Genomic DNA, 18427 nt, shown 5'->3' with positions numbered 1-18427 from the left:
GGGAGAGTGTCGCCAATCAGTCTTCTCTTACATGTACATACGTGTACGTATGTTTCTCTGGAGAACACTGACTAATACAAAAAGGAATGGAACCTCCCGAACACGTGATTGATTTCACAGAGTCAGATGGAGTGGGAGAGTAGGAGAAATCAGGGAAAACCCTTCCTTTTCTAGCTTAGATGCCACCTCCTGGTTTCGAGTTGAGGGACTGACATGAATTCTACAGAAATCTGAAGTCTTGGTTTGCGCAGAATTCCTGGCTACCAAACCTTGAGCATACACTTTGCCAGGTACTCTGCTGTGTGCTTCTCACATGAAAACTCAATTTTATAGGTAGGTATTGTCCCTGTTTTAGAGTTGGGCAAACTACTCCAGTACAGCGGGTCAAACCCAGACTCAGGATGGATACATCGATGAATATGAAGAAGGTCCCTTCCTGCCCTGCGGATTGTCCATTCTACTTCGCATTGATGTTAGCTTTGCCTGTTCTTCTTACTGCTGGAAAGTTTTCAGCTATGACTGTAGCTCCTATGGGACTGCGCTGCCCCAGAGCTCAGGAAGACGGCATCCTATTGAACACTTGGGGAAGGCCGCCATTCTGTAAAAGTGTATTATTAACAATATTGATTTGAGATTTTTCTAATAATTTGAATGACGGAGATGTAGGGTTATGTCTTCTTTCCCTTACTAATAAATTAGGACATCTTAAAACCTTTCAGAAGTACACAAAAGGCCCACGACCTCCTCCTCCACATTTTTTTGTTTAAGGTTGATTCAGTTTCATCTCATAAAACTGTTAGTTCTTTTAAAATTGGCTCTCCTAGGGTAGTGACCACGTGCCTTTTCTCCATCATAAGGCAGGGACTCTCTAGGGTTAACTGCTAAAATGTAAAGGTCTGTGAATCTTTGAGAGGCTAGCTCTTTGTTTTCCTATGTTAAGTCGGATTTTTCATTGTAGGGTCATTTGAAAGTTTTTAGTTATTAATCTTTGTAATAGTTTCTTAAGATTATTCTTATTCTTATTCTCATATTATAACCAAATCCTAAGTAATTTAGAGATTCTCATCAAAACTACTTGCACACAAAATTTTGTTGTTGGCATTGCTGTTTGGGAGAGCACTGCACATTCTAGCTGGAAAGTAACTCAGTTGGGAGAAAGTTGGAGGACTGCCAGGCTAGTTGAAGATCTTGATTTTTATTCCTTGGCTTATTCACTATGTGATCACGGGCAAGTAATAAGTATTTCTGTGTCTCAGGCTCATTAACTCTAAGGAAAAAGGTCGGAGGTGCACGTGAGACAGAGAGAGAGAGAGAGAGAGAGAGGAGAGAGATGGGGGGGCTCTATAAAATTCAAAAGCGAATATGTAATTTTGACAAGGACCACATATTACTTGACTTACAGTCCCTGGAGCAGCTGGCTCTCAGTGAATACTTGCTGAGCGTAGAAAGAAATGAGAGAACTTGACCTTAGTTCCATTTGTTCTCTTGGACTCAGCAGAGATAAAGTGAAGAACAATGAGACAGATATGAAATTCCCAACTGATCTGGGCCACTTATGAGCAGACACATGGATTTATCCATAGCCTGCATTTGGCATACTCTTGCCTCCCCTAACACCTCTGTCTTAGCTCCCTAGTTTTATCCTAATATGTGTATGTTTCCTTGCTCTGGTCTTAAATTATAAGTTCTTGGGCCTGGAAGCTATGTCGCTGTCATACTCAGCTTGAGGCTCAGCACAGGACACCATGATGACAGCCATTTCACCTGCTTCTCCTCCCTGGCTGGACCCAAGATGACTGAGGTTCCAGTTTGCTTGGACCCTCCAGTGTAGCAGTGTCCGACACACAGGTACTGCTCGTGAGCATCTAATAAATGCTGGGTACCAGAAGAAGACGGACAGAGAGCTTCTCGAGTGTTATTTATTTTTGTGCCTCCTCTCCTATCAGAAAAAAAAGGCTCAGCTTTGACCTCTTGGAGTCAGTCCTCAGTGGAACTCTGCACGATTGTCAGAGATTGTCAAGAGTTCAACGGAGAACTTCTTCAATTTGTTTGATGTGTGTAAATTGGTGACAAAGATTACAAACCCATTGATACTCTTCCAAAATCTTTGCAAAGCCCAGAAATAGAATCATCCCACAAATTAAAACATAGCTTGAATTTGATTCCATTTTTTCTCAGGTGCAGGATTTGTGCAAATTCTGTTTGTATCGTGTGTCATATGCAAGAAGCAAAGGTGTTAAAAAAACACATGCAAATCTTGGCTACCTTTCTGCCAGTTCCCCTCACCCTCAGTGCCTGTACAATCTGTGCATTCATGCCCCAAGGTTTGAGCAAAATGAGCTACGGCTGATTTTAATTTTTTTTACACTTTTTATTTTGAACTACAAGAAGTTACAAAATAGAACACAGAGTCCCATGAACCCGTCACCTAGCTTCCTCTAAAGGAGACATCTTACATGACTGGAGTGAAGTATCAGAACCAGGAAATTGACATTGGTACCATACTGTTATCTAGACTACAGAATATCTGTTTTTTAAAAAGCAGAAATATTTTAAAGTCATAAAATAATACTTTTAAACACAAATAATATATGTCTTGATATTGAGTGGGGAGGTTGACAGAAGTGTACATACTCTGAAAGCAGTCGCCAGGCGTGATGCTGGATATGAAACACCAACAGGCAGTTTTAAGATCTCGCTCCCAAGCCCCGGGGGTGCCCTCAGGCAAGGAGAGGCAGGGAGTGGGGCAGCATGGACCGGGCAGAGGAACCTGGCTGGACGGTTCAGTGGGGCTTCAGTTGCACAGTGTCTATTCATCCGGGGCCAGGCTGTGGCCACCAAGAAAGCGTCCTCACACCCCCACAACACAGCATTAAGTCTCCTTGATTGGAGAAGAGTGTACGTGACATCTGAAGAAACATAATGATTTTTGGGGAGCAGTTTTAGGTTCACAGCAAAATTGAGAGGAAAGTATAGTTTCACGCACCCGCCTGCTCGCACACATGCACAGCCCCCCCCGCCCCTCTCACCATCACTTTTTTAAGGATGCATTTTTTTTAAAGGATGAACCTATGCTGGTACATACATCATCATCACCCAAAGGCCGTAGTTTACATTAGGTTCCCTCTCGGCATTGTGCATTCTGTGGGCTTGGATAAGTGTATGATGACATGTATCCACCATCCTGGTATCGTACAGAGTAGTTTCATTGCCCTAACAATCCTCTGTGCTCCACTTATCCATCCCTCCTTCCTCCCTAGGCCCTGGCACCACTGATATTTTACTATCTCCATGGTTTCCCCTTTCCCAGAATGTCTTAAGTTGGAACCATACAGTATGGAACGTTTTCAGATTGACTTCTTTCACTCGGTAAGATGCATTTAAGTTTCCTCCTGTCTTTTCATGGCTTGATGGCTATGATAATACTTCATTGTCTGAATGCACCACAATGTATTCATCCATTCACCTACTACTGAAAGGCATCTTGCCAGTTTCACATTTTGTTGATTATGAGTAAAGGCACTATAAACCTTAGTGTGCACGTTTTGAATTGGGTTTTTAATCAGCTACTGTAGCATCGTGTGGATGTCTGTGTCTGTGTTCCATTCACGTATGAGGGGCAAACATTTTTCTTTTAAAAAGTTGCCCTCTTCCCTGTCTTTGGATGGGTGGTGAGGTGAAGGTTTATTTTTGGTCTTTTGTTTGGTGTCTCACTGCACTGTCTTATACATGGGATGGTTCACCGGAGCAAATGACGACACTTTGTGTCTAATTAGCAGCTCTGTTTGCTCACAGCCTGCCACATCTTCTTTTTCTCTGATTCTCTCACTGAGGAGGTAGGTACTAGCATGGTTTAATTGTTTCAGTCTGGCTAGCTGGCACCCAATCCTGGAAATGGGGTTGCTTTTTGCTGTTGTTATGGGAGCATCAGGGAGCAGCGGTAACAGTCATGGATTGGTCAGCGGAGGGAACTGGGCAGAGAGAGGCCATGGAGAAAAACCACTTCCAACATCCATTCTCTGCTTCTAGACCTAGCTAAAGAATTCTCCTGTCTGCTCCAGTGTGGCTCAGTGGGTTGGAGCATTGTCCCATAAACCAAAAGGTTGAGGGTGCAATTCCCAGTCAAGGCACATGCCTAGCTTGAGGACTGTACAAGAGGCAAACTGATTGATGGTTCTCTCCCTCCCTTCCCCTCTCTAAAATCCATAAGCATGTCCTTGGCTGGGGGCGGGGGGAGAATTCTCCTCTGTCAGTACCTCCATGAGGCACTACTTACTGCCCAAGAAACTCCTTCCCTGTGCTTTCCTGCCAAACAGCTCAACTGTTCTGGGTGAGAGGGCTGAATCAGTGTGGTCACCAGCTTCAGGGCTCCACTCAGCAACCCCTGGGGAAGCTTGTCTGAGTCAAGTAGGGGAAAAAAGTTCCCAGTTTGCTGTGTTTCTTGGCCTTCGACCTAGTTCCTTAAACGCTGTAATCTCTAAACTCCCCTTAACTCACTTAAAGCATGATGGGATTATCTAGCCTCAATGGTGCCGTGGATAGCAGAATCTCCCCTAATGCTTAGAGCTGTCATGGCTTTAAAAATATCTTTGTACTAGAGAATTTTGTTTTGTTTTGTTTTTTGTACTCTCCGCAGCCTTTTCTGAAGGAGTGAGTTGCTGATCACCAGTTTGGGGACCAGGAAGTTGATAAAAAGCCCTAGACAGCTGGGGGAAAGTGCAGCCATCAGCAGAACTAGGGGAAGAGTTACACGGATGGATGTCTAAACATCAATTCTGAACCAAAGTATTTAGTTGCAGTTGGGTAGTTTATAAACGTTTTTGCCGTGAAGAAATTTTATCTTGGGTAGGATGCTACCCTAATTTACTTGAGGGCTGAAAGCGTAGCACCAACTCTAGCTACCCTGCTTATTGTCAAGTTATTTTAAAGTCTGAATTCATCCTTGCCTTTCCCCCTCCCCCCATGCATTCCCTGATAGCAGAAGTGGGACGGGGATTAAGTGAACTTCCGTTTGCCTGCCACCCATCAGGTGCAGGAAGTGATGAGGCAGAACGAAGCCTTTGGGGGGCAGCAATGGCCGCCTAAGGCGTCACTGACACCGGCAGATAAAGTGCGGGGTCTATGTGGCGGTGCGAATGCTTTAAGCTGGGATCTGAGAGTTACGTCTCCTGCCTCGTGCCCTCAGAGCTGGGCCCTGGGCAGACACGTTATTGACAGGAGATTAAAGATGTGCCTTTGAGTTTTTGGTCCTTGCACGCCCTAAGCTGAAACCCAGCACAATTGTTTGCATACTTAGAGGATGGAAGAATGCCGCCGCCTTCCCTTGCCCCGTTTGGAAGTGTATGTGAAAATATCCAGTGGGAAAGTAGCAAGCATGCAGGTACCCTGGTTCTTCCCAGGGAGGAAAGGGCGCAGACATCTAGGGTCGCAGCCGCTGTCACACAAACAGCCCGCTCCCCTTCCTGACTGCAGCAAAACCCGGGGCAGCAACTTCTCCCGGAAGCGCGGAGGCGCGGGCGCTCGCTTGCGAATGCGTCTCTTTGAATCTGCGCACTCTTTTATTTAAAGAGTGGAGTGAGACTCGCCCCGGGGCGTTATAGGGGGTCATCTCTGGCATTTGCTCCCATTGCAGGAAAACAATACGGATGAAATACACTCGGGGTTCCGAACGGTTGCCGAGGGCCGAAACCCAACAGTCAGCAAAGCTGTTGGAAAGAGAGCAGAGACTCCGGGAAGGGCTGGGCGCAAAGCTGCAGTGGGGGAGGGAGGTTCTGAGCCCCCGCCAGGTGGTATTGCTCCGCGCTCCCGGCCTCTGGACTGGCTGGAGAGCTGGGAAAAGGGGAGGTTGGGCGGGGCGGGGCAGGAGCAGCTGTGTCGGCTGCAGCTGTGCCGGCCGCAGGAGATCGGGCACAGCCCCAGCAGAGCCATGCGGGACGTGAGCGACGTGTGGCAGCCTCTGCTCAGACTATGCCGCTGCAGTATGGGTTTCAGGGAGCGCCGCCTACATCCTTGCAATCACAGCCCAACCCGAGACTGAGGTATGCACCTATGCAAAGCAGGGTATCCCTTCTCTACTGATGCATCGCGCACAGCCATGTAATGTCCTCGTGCTGGTGGCAGTCCCCGCGAAAAGCGCTCCAGATCTTCACAAGCAGCCACAGGCCTGACTACACGACTGTCGCATGTCGTGGGCTGCAAAACTGAAAGGACCAGGGTGGCAAAAAGGACACAATAAACACCCAAAACTGACGAGAAAGAGCTGCAGTAAGGCTGTGCCGGATACGTGTCATGAATTTGCATAATCAAACCCCTCCTGCTGCTGCCTCCCAATAGTCATTCTGGGGCTTATAGTCAAGTAATCATTTGCGGGTCTATTACGATGTATTTTTATTTACTCTTCTACTAGGAGAAATAAAGGCACGTTGAAAATATTGTAAGTGGTGACTATGAAAACCAAGATACTTGGGTCCATTTGGGTACTGCCTCCGGGGAGTTTCCACCCCCTTCTCAGGCGCTGCTCTGATTCCAGGTCTCGGGACTGGGTGTTGGGAGAGCATTGTTCAGGACATCTCAGGGTTTCAACGGGACTCAGGAGAGCGGGCGGGGTGAGGACGAAGTACCGCGAGAGGCCCCTCCTTGTCGGTGGCGCGGGTCACGGTGGGTGAGGCTCACAAGTATTATCAAGAAGCAGCTCTAGCCAGAAGCGAACCAGAGAGCCGTTCCCCCCGGGCGCTGTCAGCATCCTACCTGAGAGTCCTTAACTTGACTGTGCCTGACGCAGACTGTGTGTTAAGAATGCAGAATATTGGCGTCCCACTCCCAGAAAAGCCATCAGTAGGATGCATGACTAGCTTCCCAGGTGATTCGGCTGCGCGGGTCCAAGGACCACTGGACAGCTCCGCTCCTTTCCTCACAGTATAATTGAGGCGATTAGTCTGGGAAGTTGTGCTCGTAGTCTTTAGGGGATGGTAGGAGGAGGCTCTTGGAGCAAAGGACCTTCAGCCAAGGCTGGGTTGGCGTTATCTGCAGGAGCAGGGCACACTACTGACGTTGGCCTGCAGGGGGCGCCAGCAGGCCGCCTCTTTGCACGCTCTCTGCCTCTCCCTACCCCCTCCCCACGTGAAGGGTGGGGGCTGGAACCCAAAGAATGCGTCCCCGCCCCTAGGCTGACGTGTGCGTCGCAGCCAGCCGGACTCTTAAAAGCCCAGGCGGAGCCCTGGGTATCCTAGCAGAGCTGAAGACGAGGCGAGCAGGTGGGGAACGTGGAGGACTCTAGCTGGCACGCGGAGACGGCGGCTGTCACTGCTATCCGAGCATCCCGGAGATTTCCCAAGTGGACGAGCCTGACCTTGCGGAAGCTGCAGGTGCAGCCCCTGATCCACCTCCCTTTCGAAGCGCTCGTGGAGCCTCACATCCCGGGCGAGCGTTCATCATTTAGCACAAAGCACGTTTCCAAAAAGCCGCGCTAGAGAAAGCGCCGGAGCCGCGCTCCCTCGCATAACCCCTCTTTTCCTTTGTTTCGGGGGGTCAACACGCCGCTCGCTTTCCCAAATCTGAATTCTTCGCAAGGAGAGGGCCGCGGAGTCCAGGCTGTGAAGATGCCCCTGGAGCTGACTCAGAGCCGGGTACAGAAGATCTGGATCCCGGTCGACCACCGTCCCTCGCTGCCTAGATGTGAGTGCAGATGTGCGCGGGGGCCGGGCTGCAGGGGAGCGGCGCGCCGCGTGGAGAGCGAAGCCTTTGTGCGGCGGGCTGGCGGGGCGCTTTTGTGCCGACTCCTCCCGCGCGTAGATGCGGGGCCCAGTGCCTCCCTCCAGAGCTGTCTCCGCCGGCTGGGGCCAGGCGCCTTCCGCTCCGCCCCGGCGCGCGGGGCGGGGTTGGCGGTGGCGCGGGGCGGGGACCGCGCGGGCTCCACCGTTGTCGCTGCGCCTCCCGTGGCTGGCTTCGCCAGTGCGTTGGCCCGGCCGGCTGCACTCCTGGGCTGCGCGGCGGGCGCCGGTGCTTCGCCCCCGGAGCGCCTGGGGCGGGAAGCGCAGGGTACTGCACGGAGCTTTTGCTTCGGAACGCTGGGGAAGGGGTTCCTGCGTGTTCCCCAGTCTCGGCCACCTTCCTGGGCGCCTTCTGGGTTGAATCCAGCCAAGGGACACGGCCGCTCGTACACTCGTCGTCACCTTGGGTCACTCCATCTCTACCTCCCATTCTCTCTAGGTCCCTTTCTACCTCTATTTCCATTGCCTTTCTTAATCTCTTTGTATGTTTCAGTCTCCTCTCCCTGCCTCTCTTTATTTCTGCCTTCTTTCATCTCTCTGTATTCCATTTCCCGCGTCTCTCTTCTGTTATTTCTAATTTTCTACTACTTCACTTTATATTTCTCTTTTCTCTTTTAATCTCTCTCTTTTTCTCTGTATTTCTTCTCCTTTCTGCTCCCACCTCCAGCTCCTGTGCTGGGGCCACAAGCGATCCTGCTCTGGAACCTGGCTCCGTTTCACTCGCGCGTTCACACACCGTGCTTGGAATTTGCTGGCAGTTCACCAACCTGCCCGTCTGTCGTTGGCCATAAATGTTTTGAAAGATTTACGTTTGTTTCCGTCCCTAGCTATGGAGTCACCTCTTCAAAGGGTGGTTCCAATGGTTTGAAGGCAACACCGCTCTTCCAAGTTGACATGCAAGTAACGTGCCCCGGAGTCCATCAGGTGGATGGAGTAGAACCCAGTATTGGGTGTTTGGCCCCAGGCCAGGTTAGATTGCCTGAGAGGTAAACTTGGAATCCCAAGTGCAAACCCTAGGGATGGCTTCCAGACATCAATGGCTCCAGTTGAGCAGGAGGTAGCCTGCTGACCTTCCCTACTGTCACATTTTGCAGGTTGCAGGGTCATCACGGCCATGGTGACAGCTCAAACAGCTCGCCACCTTGGGCTTTGCCCAGGTCTGAAATCACTGTCCCCACCCCATGTGCCCCAGGAGGTGGGGAGGGCCGGCCCTGTGGTGCTCCTTGGTCATACTGGCGATGGGGAGCTGGCAAGGCACTGTTGACACTGGGGGACACTCCACCATCTTGTCACCTCTGCTGCACCTGAGGGCCCTGGGGGGATCACAGAAGCCTTAAGGAAAACTATCTTTCTTTGCAAGAAAGAAAGAAAGTCTGGGGTTTGGCAGGTCTGTTTCTTTTAGATAAGCTCCTTTTAAAGAGCTTATAAACTGGGCTGACCACAGTATGCTTTCATTTCTATAAAACCTATGGTAGTGAGGAATGCATTGCCTCAAAACCCAAGGGAGGTTGGCCACGGCAAGATGCAGAAACAATCGCCCTTTGTGACTTGGAATAAAACGTATTTATGGAGCACTTTGTAAACTGTAATTGGTCATACAAATATAGGTTGGTTATATATATATGTAAATGCATGCATTTGTACGTATGTGTACACACATGCATATTTGGCAGTCCCCTGAGGTTCATGGTGGTGGGCTGAGGTTTGGGAGGAATAACGCTGAGGTTCTGCGCAGAGGGCACTGAGATTGGCTGCATTTGCTTAGTCGTGTGATTCTGAGAGACACGAGTGTGCAGCGAAGCTTCCTTCCTCCAGGCATTGGAGACCCATCCATTAGACTCTGTCAGTCTGCACGTCGCACACGCAGATCAGAGATTTGCCTTAAAATCCCTGTCAGAACCATTCAGAGCTTGGGGGGTGGGAGCGCTAAAGCTGATGGATTAATTCCCTGTCCCTGCCTACTTCTGGAATTCTGAGTGGTTCTGAGGTATACTCTTGGGTACGTTCGTTCTTAAAAAAATAACTGCAGCCAAAATAGTTATCATGGTATGTGCCCTTAACTCAAGTGGCGGTGACTTTCTGGGTTTACACAGCTGCAATTATCTCTCACTGGAATAGAGAAAACAAGGTATTCTTTCTTGACATCTTTCCAGATCACACCCCACCACCACCATCTTGTTCTTTAATGGCATTTGGAGCATTGAATGGATTTTCTTCCTCCCAAACCTGTTACCATCTTTCTAAGTGGCGTCCTGACTGGGGGTCTATAGCACATTCCTCTGAGGGCATGGGGAACATTACTCTTCATAGGCAGGGAACAATAAAGCAACAGAGAGGCTTAGATGGATTGGTTTGGCGATATTTCTGCTTCTGAAGCACATCCATTGGATGCCCTGTTTGTATAGCTGCATCGTGGTACTAAATGCTTCTTACAAAACCTGCGGCTTCCTTCAAATGCAAACCATAAATCAGGGCAACTTACTGAATTAGTGAATCATCTTCATCGATGGGGATAGCAATCACTGACTGGGTAAGGACTGCCTGTTCTTTCTGTTATACCAGTTACAGTGGAGAGTCTCTGCAGACGAGTCCCTACTTATTTACCCGCTCAGAGCCTCAGTTTTCTCCTCTGTAAAGTAGGTTACATACCATCTACTGACAGAAGGGTTTTCATCTCAGTAGGGACTAAAAACCACTGGTGGTATTCTAACTTAAAGAAGGAAGAAGGTGGGGAGTGTTGTTTAAGAGAAATCTCCATCTTTCCATGGGTGGCCACTACAGTTGATTCTTGGCTCTGGCTGTACATTAGAATCATTTTTTGGGGAAAAAATCCATACAGGTACTCCAAAACAAATTAGATTTACCTCAGGGGAAGCCTGGGCACCCTATTTTTAAAGAGCTTCATAGGGTCACGCACTGGTGGAGAAAGAGCTAAAGGATTTCAGGTGAGAGAGACTTGGGTGAGCCCCAGCCCTGTCCCTTAGGACTTGTTTGGTGGGCCCTCACCTCACTTGTGGGTGTTAGTTTCCTCATCTGGAGTGATGAAAACCATGAAGGCTGATGCAGATATGGGCTGCTGTAGAAAGCATTACACGTGTATTATGGTGTAGTTAATCCTTCCAAGAAACTGAAGCATCCCTCCATTTCACAGAAAAAGAAACTAAGACAGTGAGAGATCAAGTCACTTGTCCAAGGTCCAAGGAAGCCGTGGAAACTGGCTTTGAACTCTGTTTATTGACTCCAGGCCCTGCCCTCTCGGCCACTGTGCTATTGTATTGTCTCTCAAGCTTGTCAAATAATTCACTAAAAAGCCCTGTCCCTCACTGTCCTGACAGACCATGTCTGGTTGGGAAACCCATTCATTGGATAAGGATTAGTTAAGCATGCGTTCAAATGTGCACGCGAAGTAATAAGTGAGTATGGTATTCACCAAATAGTACTGAAGAGTTTTTTTAGAAAGGGTTGGCTTGGCTGGGTTCTCCTCACCCCTTTAAAGCCTCAGGCACACCCTGTTAGGGCATGCTCACTTAGATGTCGGTTCTTAACATCTACTAAGCAGAGTCTTTGGGCTGAAGCGATCCCAGGAGAGGGTTTATGTCCAGGAGACAAGAGTTAAGTGTTCACTATCACTTTCTGAGCCTGCATTTCATTCCCCCAGGTCCAGGTGCATGCAGCCAGTTACCCAGGGGGTCCTTCTTAGGTGATGGTCACAGCAGAGTCTTTTGTACCGAGTGCAGTGTGCCCTTGACATGACAGGTGGGAGTAGCTTTCAGTGGCTACTGTAGACTTGCGGCAATCAAAATGTCATTAGGCAGTGCTGGGGCTGAGCCCATCTGCGACTGTCTGTCTCAAACATCCCCTTCTGTTTGTTCCCCTGGGACTTCTCATCGAAGCAATAACTTACCCTCTTGTAGAAAAGAACACAAATGACTTGGCATCTTTTTGAGGTTAGCATTTCTGGGTAGAAGAAAGCTTGTAGGAGGGATGGGAGCACAACAGCAAAGTGTCTTCCAAGGGTTTATTTTCTGAGCCCAGGTTGTGGGTGTCGGCACGGTGGGTGAGGACAGCTGCTGAGTGCCTGCTCGTGTCAGTGCGGTACACACTGTCAGAGAGCTTAGCAGCCTAACCGGGGCTGGGGGGCTGGGATTGGAATTGCAGTCTGTCCTTCTGGCTAACCTTCTTCAGGATTGACTGCCCAGGTCACCATAGGTGCCGTTCCCTGCACTTACCAACCGGCCTCCTGGTTATCCTTTGCTTCCTGTATCCATTTACATGTAGGGAACTAGCCCATGGCAGCCGGTGTGCGTGACATACTAAGAAAATGGTGTGGCTGGCTGTGGTCAATCAGGTCTCAGCCCAGGTGCCTGTCTAGGCCCCCGGCCCGGCCTACCCAGTTTTAACTCACCCCCACGGCCACGGCTCGTCCCAGCGCCTGCACTCTCTAAAGGGATGCCTGCTGTGTTCTCACAGCGTTTGTTACTCTCCGAAAAGCCTTTGGGCTTTTGTTTGTGTAGCATCGGTCCCCCCACCGCAGACTAGATGCTTCTCAGCGCAGGGAGGGTGCCCACATATGCTTTGTGCTCACAAGGTACCCTGCACGTGGGTCCTGGAGTGAAATGTGGTGACAATGGAGAGTTGAGGGCAAGGTCCCAGAGCTTACTCAAGCGATAGCCTTAATCACGGGTGACACTGTGAGCCTGAGCACCGGCCCCCCAACTGCGATCAAGGTGTTCAGTCTGTCCGCCCAGTGGTCTCTGCACACTTGCTTCTTTGGCGCTTCACCTAGTGAACACCTGCATAACCCTGCATGCGCATTTATGTTGACACCCAAGTCGATGTCTCAGTACATCTACGTATAAAAACTTCCTTGTCAAGAAGACATTAAAATATCAAACATTTGTATAGGAGGAAATGAAACACAAGTACTTTTTGGGAAGCCCTGTGTTAAAACCCTGCTGTTCCCTAGTCTCTGTGCTGTTGGGGAAGAAGAAAAGGCAGAGCTCCAGGGAGGTTGGTATGAGGGGTGGGAAGGGTTTTCCCACGGGTTAAAATATAGGGGAGGTTGCCGAGAAGAAACTGAGGGTCTGGGAGGAGCTGAAGCAGGGGCAGGTGATTATAGGCCCACAAAGGTGCTTGAGATGTGCTGTGACTTTAAAAAAGAGCGGGAAGGGATGAAGGAGACGAAGACCCAAAGGTTTAGTCAAAAGGTTTTGTGCTTTCCCTGCTCATTTTGAGACCCAGGAGCGGCTGGGCCCAGGGACAACTGTGGCTACCTTTGGCAGTCCCCCCAGCAACTCCTTTGAATCTTATGCAAGAAGCCCAAGGAGTAGGAAGAGTGATTTCTGCTTTGCCAAATAAGGGACTGATGGTTTATTTGGGTTTGTGATTCAACCTGATTTTTCCGCTTAAGATATTTACTCTGCCATGTCTTTTGTGTGTTTTTTTTTTTTTTTTCCTGCCACAGCATCTACTGCCAGAGGAGCGTTGGAGGTTTTTGCGTGTGCTTAGTGGTTAATAGAATTAATCCCTAGTTTGATAAATCAGTTCATCTCTGTCTCCACTTCCTTGGCATGAGTCCAACAGAAGCATCCCATGCATGTGCATAGCTCAGGGCTACAGCGTGTGTGTGTCCATCTGTCCCTGTGCGTGTTTGGGTGCTCTCGGGAGCAGCAGCTTGGTGGGGATGGGAAAACCAGTAGCTTGGGGAAGAACTAGTAGAGTAAGTATTGTTCTGGAGCACATGTGAGAAGACTTTCCTCATGTGTCTCCTGCAGCTGCCACAGTGCATGCGGCAGTGTGTGTCTCGTCCCCGCTGGTTTTCGGGGTTCCCATCATCTTTCTCTGCTTGCTCCCGACTCCAGGAAGCCCACTGGCACGTCTTTGCGCACTCTTCTGCTCGCACTGGGCAGGGAAATGCCTCTGTTTTCGAGGCACTTGTTTGTTCCTGGCCACTGGAATCTGAGGAATACTAGCAGAGAGCTTTTGTGGCTCCTGAATGGGCCCTGGCCTCTTGATGGCCCTTCTCCTCCTCACTCTTCATGGAGGCACTGGTGGCTTAAAACCATGAAAGAAATAGCCCCTATGCATTGTGCTTGCTCCCTCCTTGCCCCTAGCGTACTGGTCTGGGGGCAGGCCCTAGAATAGCATGGTGGGCGTTTGGACACCTGACCTCAGTTTGGTCACCAGGCCGAGAATGGGACTGTGTGGGGGTACATCCAACTTAGGAGGAGGTGTCTTCCTTCAAGCCTGTGCCTGTCAGTGGCCTGGTGGCTTTCCCTCCTCCCCCATGTGGCATTCTCCTGTCAGAGAGAAAGAGAGCACCTAATTCTGGTGGCTGCCTAGATTTGGGGTGCAGCCTGAATAGCTTCGCCCGCACCCTTGTGGCCAGTGCCTGGGAAGCAATGCTGCACGGCTATGAGGAGGGCTGGGCTGAGTTGCTGGGCTGGGAGTGGTCAGACGCCGGCCTTTTGCTCCCAACGGCAGCTCCTGGCCCATGTGCGCTCATCAGCACCAGGATGCTGGAGATACCTGAGTCTCGGGGACAAGACATCCGTCAAGGAAATACTGTGCGCTAAATGTCTAGAATAGGGTTCTTTGGGCTGCTTGCTTAAAACAGTGAAAAACCTCTCTCCCCGGTGTTTTGTTTGATGGAAATTCTGAGGACCACGGGACAGTAGTATTGAAGCAGTGAAGCCAGAAGGAGATTTACAGGGCAAGACCTTCTGGGCTTCCCGGGGCTCTGCCTGGGTGTGGCTGGGTGACCGGGCGCATCTGGGACTCTCTGGTCTGCCGTGTCTTCAGCAGGGCCCTGGCATCAGCCAGAACTTAGCAGAGAAGGGCAGGAGAGCTTCAGAGACAGGGATTTATCTGTCACCCTTTATGGGGGTGGGGGCAGCACTCTGGGTCCCTGACCTACTTTCATATGATAAACTCTTACTTTTTAAAATTGTCTTCTTCAAACAAAAATGTTTAGGAAGGTCACCCAGACCCACCTTGAGAAATCGATGATTGGCTTCTCTCTGTATTTTGGCTGTGGAGGCCCTGCTCACCGCCCCCGCCCCCACCATGTCCCACTCTTACCTGCCACCTCAATTTATATATTGCATTTGGAAATGCTTCTCCCACTGTGAACTTCACCCTACTTGGTTTGGGGGGGGTCTCCTCCTTACTTGCCCGGAATGTCTTGCACTCTGGGGTTAGGGTTCCTGGCTGGCTTTAAGGCCCTGTGGTATCCGGCTGGGAATTAAGGTCCCTGTCATTCATCACCTGAAAGCAAGATAGATGGAGCTGCAAGGTGTGATTAAAGGGCTCTGGCCACCAGGAGGCGCTAGTCCTGCCGGATTGTGTTTGCCCAGGGCTTTACCGTTGGAATGAAATAGGAATCTCTCTGGAATTTCTAAGTTTGTTGTGGAGTACAGGACTTTGTCTGTCTCCAGCACTGCTTCATCCTTGCCACCTTTCTTTGTCTCTTTCCCAGCCTGTGGGCCGAAGCTGACCAATTCCCCGACAGTGATCGTCATGGTGGGCCTCCCAGCCCGGGGCAAGACCTACATCTCCAAGAAGCTGACTCGCTACCTCAACTGGATTGGCGTCCCCACAAAAGGTGAGGCCGTGTCCCGAGACTGGTAGTCACACTGCATGCTGCAGTCCCGCTCACCCGCCTTCCTCCCCGTGTCCAGCTGCTGGGACTCACCATGCCTGGCCTCTCTTGGCCTGGTCTGACCCTGCAGTAGGGCCAGGGGGTGGGGAGGGGCGGCTCTTTTTGCTGTGTCACCCACCATACTGTTTACTTTGTGTTGGGATCTTTTTCTCACCGACTGCCCTGTTATTCCCATTGTCCTGGATCCCGCGTAGCTCAGCCCTTGCCTCCTTCAGAAGCCTCTCTAGCCACTGCAATCTATTCTGACCTTTTCCTTTACATTCATTCCCAAGGCACTTGGTTGTGACAGTCCTCCACTGACTGTCATAAAGTGCTGCGCGCCAGTTGACGATATTTTGATGCGTCTTTGCCTGGTGTTCTTGACTATACGGAAAATCTCCGAAGGACAGGGATTTATTTTTACATTTGCTGTCCTCTGCTGGGCGCAGCACAGCACCTTACACAGTAAGTGCCCAGTAAACACGCAGTGTTTCCCGTGGGCACCGGCTGCTGCGTCAGCAGAAGAATGGCTCATCTGGACCTGGCCGTGCTCCTCGGCATCGTCCACAGACATCACTCCCCCTGTTTTCACTAGCTGTGTGACTGCCACCTGTTCTCACAGTCTCGGCCTCCAGTCCCTGACCTTGTGAGGCTGGACTGGACACTGGGCAGTAGGAGACGACCTGCAGAAAAGCAGGCGGCTCTGAGCCACGTTCAGTCTGGGGGAAGCTGAGCTGCCTTCTAAGTCAACGAAAGCACTGAACCTGGGGGTCTACTTTCTGGTTTCCATGTCCTACTGGTCTCATTCAGGATGGTGTGCATGTGTGTATTGGCTTGGTTTCCTTTGTTTGTTTGGAGAGTGTTCCCAGCGTCGAGCCGCCCCTTCTTCCTGGGGGCCAGCTGAGAGTCCTCTCTTTTCTGCCCGTAGTGTTCAACGTTGGGGAATACCGCCGGGAGGCTGTGAAGCAGTACAGCTCCTACAACTTCTTTCGCCCTGACAACGAGGAGGCCATGAGAGTCCGAAAGTAAGGCCCTAGCTGCTGCAGGAGGCCTTGGGCTTCGGTTTGCTTTGCTTTGGAACGCCAGGTTCTGTAAGAGAAAGAGGAAGGAGGCTTGCGGTGTGGCTCCTCGCAGGTGGCCATCTGATCCGGCTCCACCTCCGTGGGTGTTAGGAGGAGTTTCCTGGTCTCTCTGAGGCTTGTTGCTTTTATCTGCTCCAGATGGTCCAGTTCAGCTGATGTGATACAGATCAACAACAATGTTCCACTATTAAGAATGAACAAAATTGTTTTCATGAAAAATCAGCTGTTTACAATGAAAGGGGTTTTTTTAAGCCCAAGTTGATCATGAAATTTAAGTGCAGTGGCTTCACTGGCTACACTTGAGATTCGCCTGGGAGTTTGGAAAGATCCTGATGCCAGGCCTACCCCAGACCAGTTTAGTGAGAGTCTCCAGGTAAGACCTCGGTCAGGGGTTCTTCAGAGCTCCCAGGGGGATCTCAGGGTGGAGCCAGCATATGCACCACCCCCTGCCAGAGGCAAACACCACCCTCTGTGCAGGCTCTGGGGGGAGCCCCGACCCTCGGGCTCTGGGCCTGGCCAGCCTGAGCTTGTCCGCAGTAGAATCTCCAGTCACTCTGCTCTGCTGAACGGTCCCTGACGCGAGCTCTCTCTCCTTGTGTTGCAGGCAGTGTGCTCTTGCTGCCTTGAGAGATGTCAAAAGTTACCTGACGAAGGAAGGGGGCCAAATTTCAGTAAGTCTGGGGAATCCTCTGGATCTGTCTCCGGTCGTATAGTGGGGTGGTGCCTTGGAGAGAGTGACATGGAGATGCTGGCCAGGGCAGTACTGAGGGCCCCTGTGGGGACACCTCAGGTGGGGACAGATGCCTTTGCCCTGAGAGCTGAGGGAAGCAGGTAGCTAGAGCAGCACAGGAACCCAAGGAGGTAGTCGGCAGGATGGACTCAGGTACGGCAGCTGGTGGGCTCCGCTCAGCCCTCCTTTGTGCGCGCAGCACTGCCTTGCAAGGCAGGCTGGACCCGGGGTGGCCGCAGCCACGGAGCCAGCGTCCCTTCCCCTGCACGTCACTATTGTTCGTTTGCTTTAAGGACTATTCCCACCCCTTTCTGTCCCTCTCTGAAAGGTGGAGGTGGAGGGAGAGGGCAGGGCGGGGAGTGCCGTGGGCAGGGCGCAGTTTCTTCTGGAACCACACTTTTTGGCTTCTGCCTAGAAGCGACAGGCCTGACCTACTTGCTGACTTGGTAACTACTGTGAAACTCAGATTGGGGTTCTCTTCACTATGCTCCTTTCTCCTCCTCAGGTTTTTGATGCCACCAATACTACTAGAGAGAGGAGACACATGATCCTTCACTTTGCCAAAGAAAATGATTTCAAGGTGAGCCAAACTTCTTGTCTTGCCCTCGTGCTCAGGGGGAAGGAAAACCCTCAGGAATCAGCTGGTTGGCACTTGGTCCTTCAGCTCCCGCTGCCCTGGTTTTGCTGCGTACGGAGAGGGCCTTCCTGGGCTGGCTCTTAGGGTTACCGGGATAGCGGAGGGGGAGGCCTCTCTCTTTGTTGGGATTGAGCAGGTGGTTCATTTTTTGTGTTTTGAGGATTTGTGAGTGTTGTCATTCCTCCTGAAATGTGGTGGTTACATCCCAGTGATACCAAAGTTGGCCCTTTGTGTTACCACATGTATTATTTCCTAAGGCGCCGGTCTCTCTTCTTCCCAGGTGTTTTTCATCGAGTCGGTGTGCGACGACCCCACAGTTGTGGCCTCTAACATTATGGTAAGACAACTCGGGACCGCTGCTCTACTAGCGCCACCTGAGAAAAGCAGGGACGCAGAAGCCAGGCCAGGCCCAGGGCAAGGAACTAGACTCTGAGAACAAGCTGGCTGTCTCCACTTGATTTCTCTCTAAGAGGTGGGGTTGGGGAGGTCAGAAGTGCAGAGTGGTATTTAGCTTAGAAGCTTGTCTGTGCGCTGGCCTGGCTGTATCCAGGGTCCTTTCAGACAGTCAGC

General features: G+C 50.7%; 1 protein-coding gene across 4 annotated transcripts in view; it reads left to right on the top strand.

Annotated features, from left to right (window-relative positions):
- PFKFB3 (6-phosphofructo-2-kinase/fructose-2,6-biphosphatase 3) overlaps positions 1-18427 on the top strand; it is a 69428-nt gene that overhangs the window by 34925 nt on the left and 16076 nt on the right. For 3 of the 4 annotated variants that reach the window (XM_053922355.1, XM_053922356.1, XM_053922354.2), the window contains exons 1-6: positions 7542-7674; positions 15247-15372; positions 16337-16433; positions 17095-17161; positions 17726-17800; positions 18138-18194. In XM_053922355.1, the coding sequence (XP_053778330.1) occupies positions 7599-7674; positions 15247-15372; positions 16337-16433; positions 17095-17161; positions 17726-17800; positions 18138-18194 (498 nt within the window). In that variant the 5' untranslated portion in view covers positions 7542-7598. Of the gene's footprint in view, positions 1-7541; positions 7675-15246; positions 15373-16336; positions 16434-17094; positions 17162-17725; positions 17801-18137; positions 18195-18427 lie in introns of those variants that run through there. The other variant, XM_053922357.2, reaches the window with a different exon arrangement.

This window comes from Desmodus rotundus, chromosome 4, assembly GCF_022682495.2.
Source record: "Desmodus rotundus isolate HL8 chromosome 4, HLdesRot8A.1, whole genome shotgun sequence".
NCBI classification, from domain to species: domain Eukaryota; kingdom Metazoa; phylum Chordata; class Mammalia; order Chiroptera; family Phyllostomidae; genus Desmodus; species Desmodus rotundus.
The sequence above is the reverse complement of the archived record's forward strand: the minus strand, read 5'-3'. Positions and strand labels throughout refer to the sequence as shown.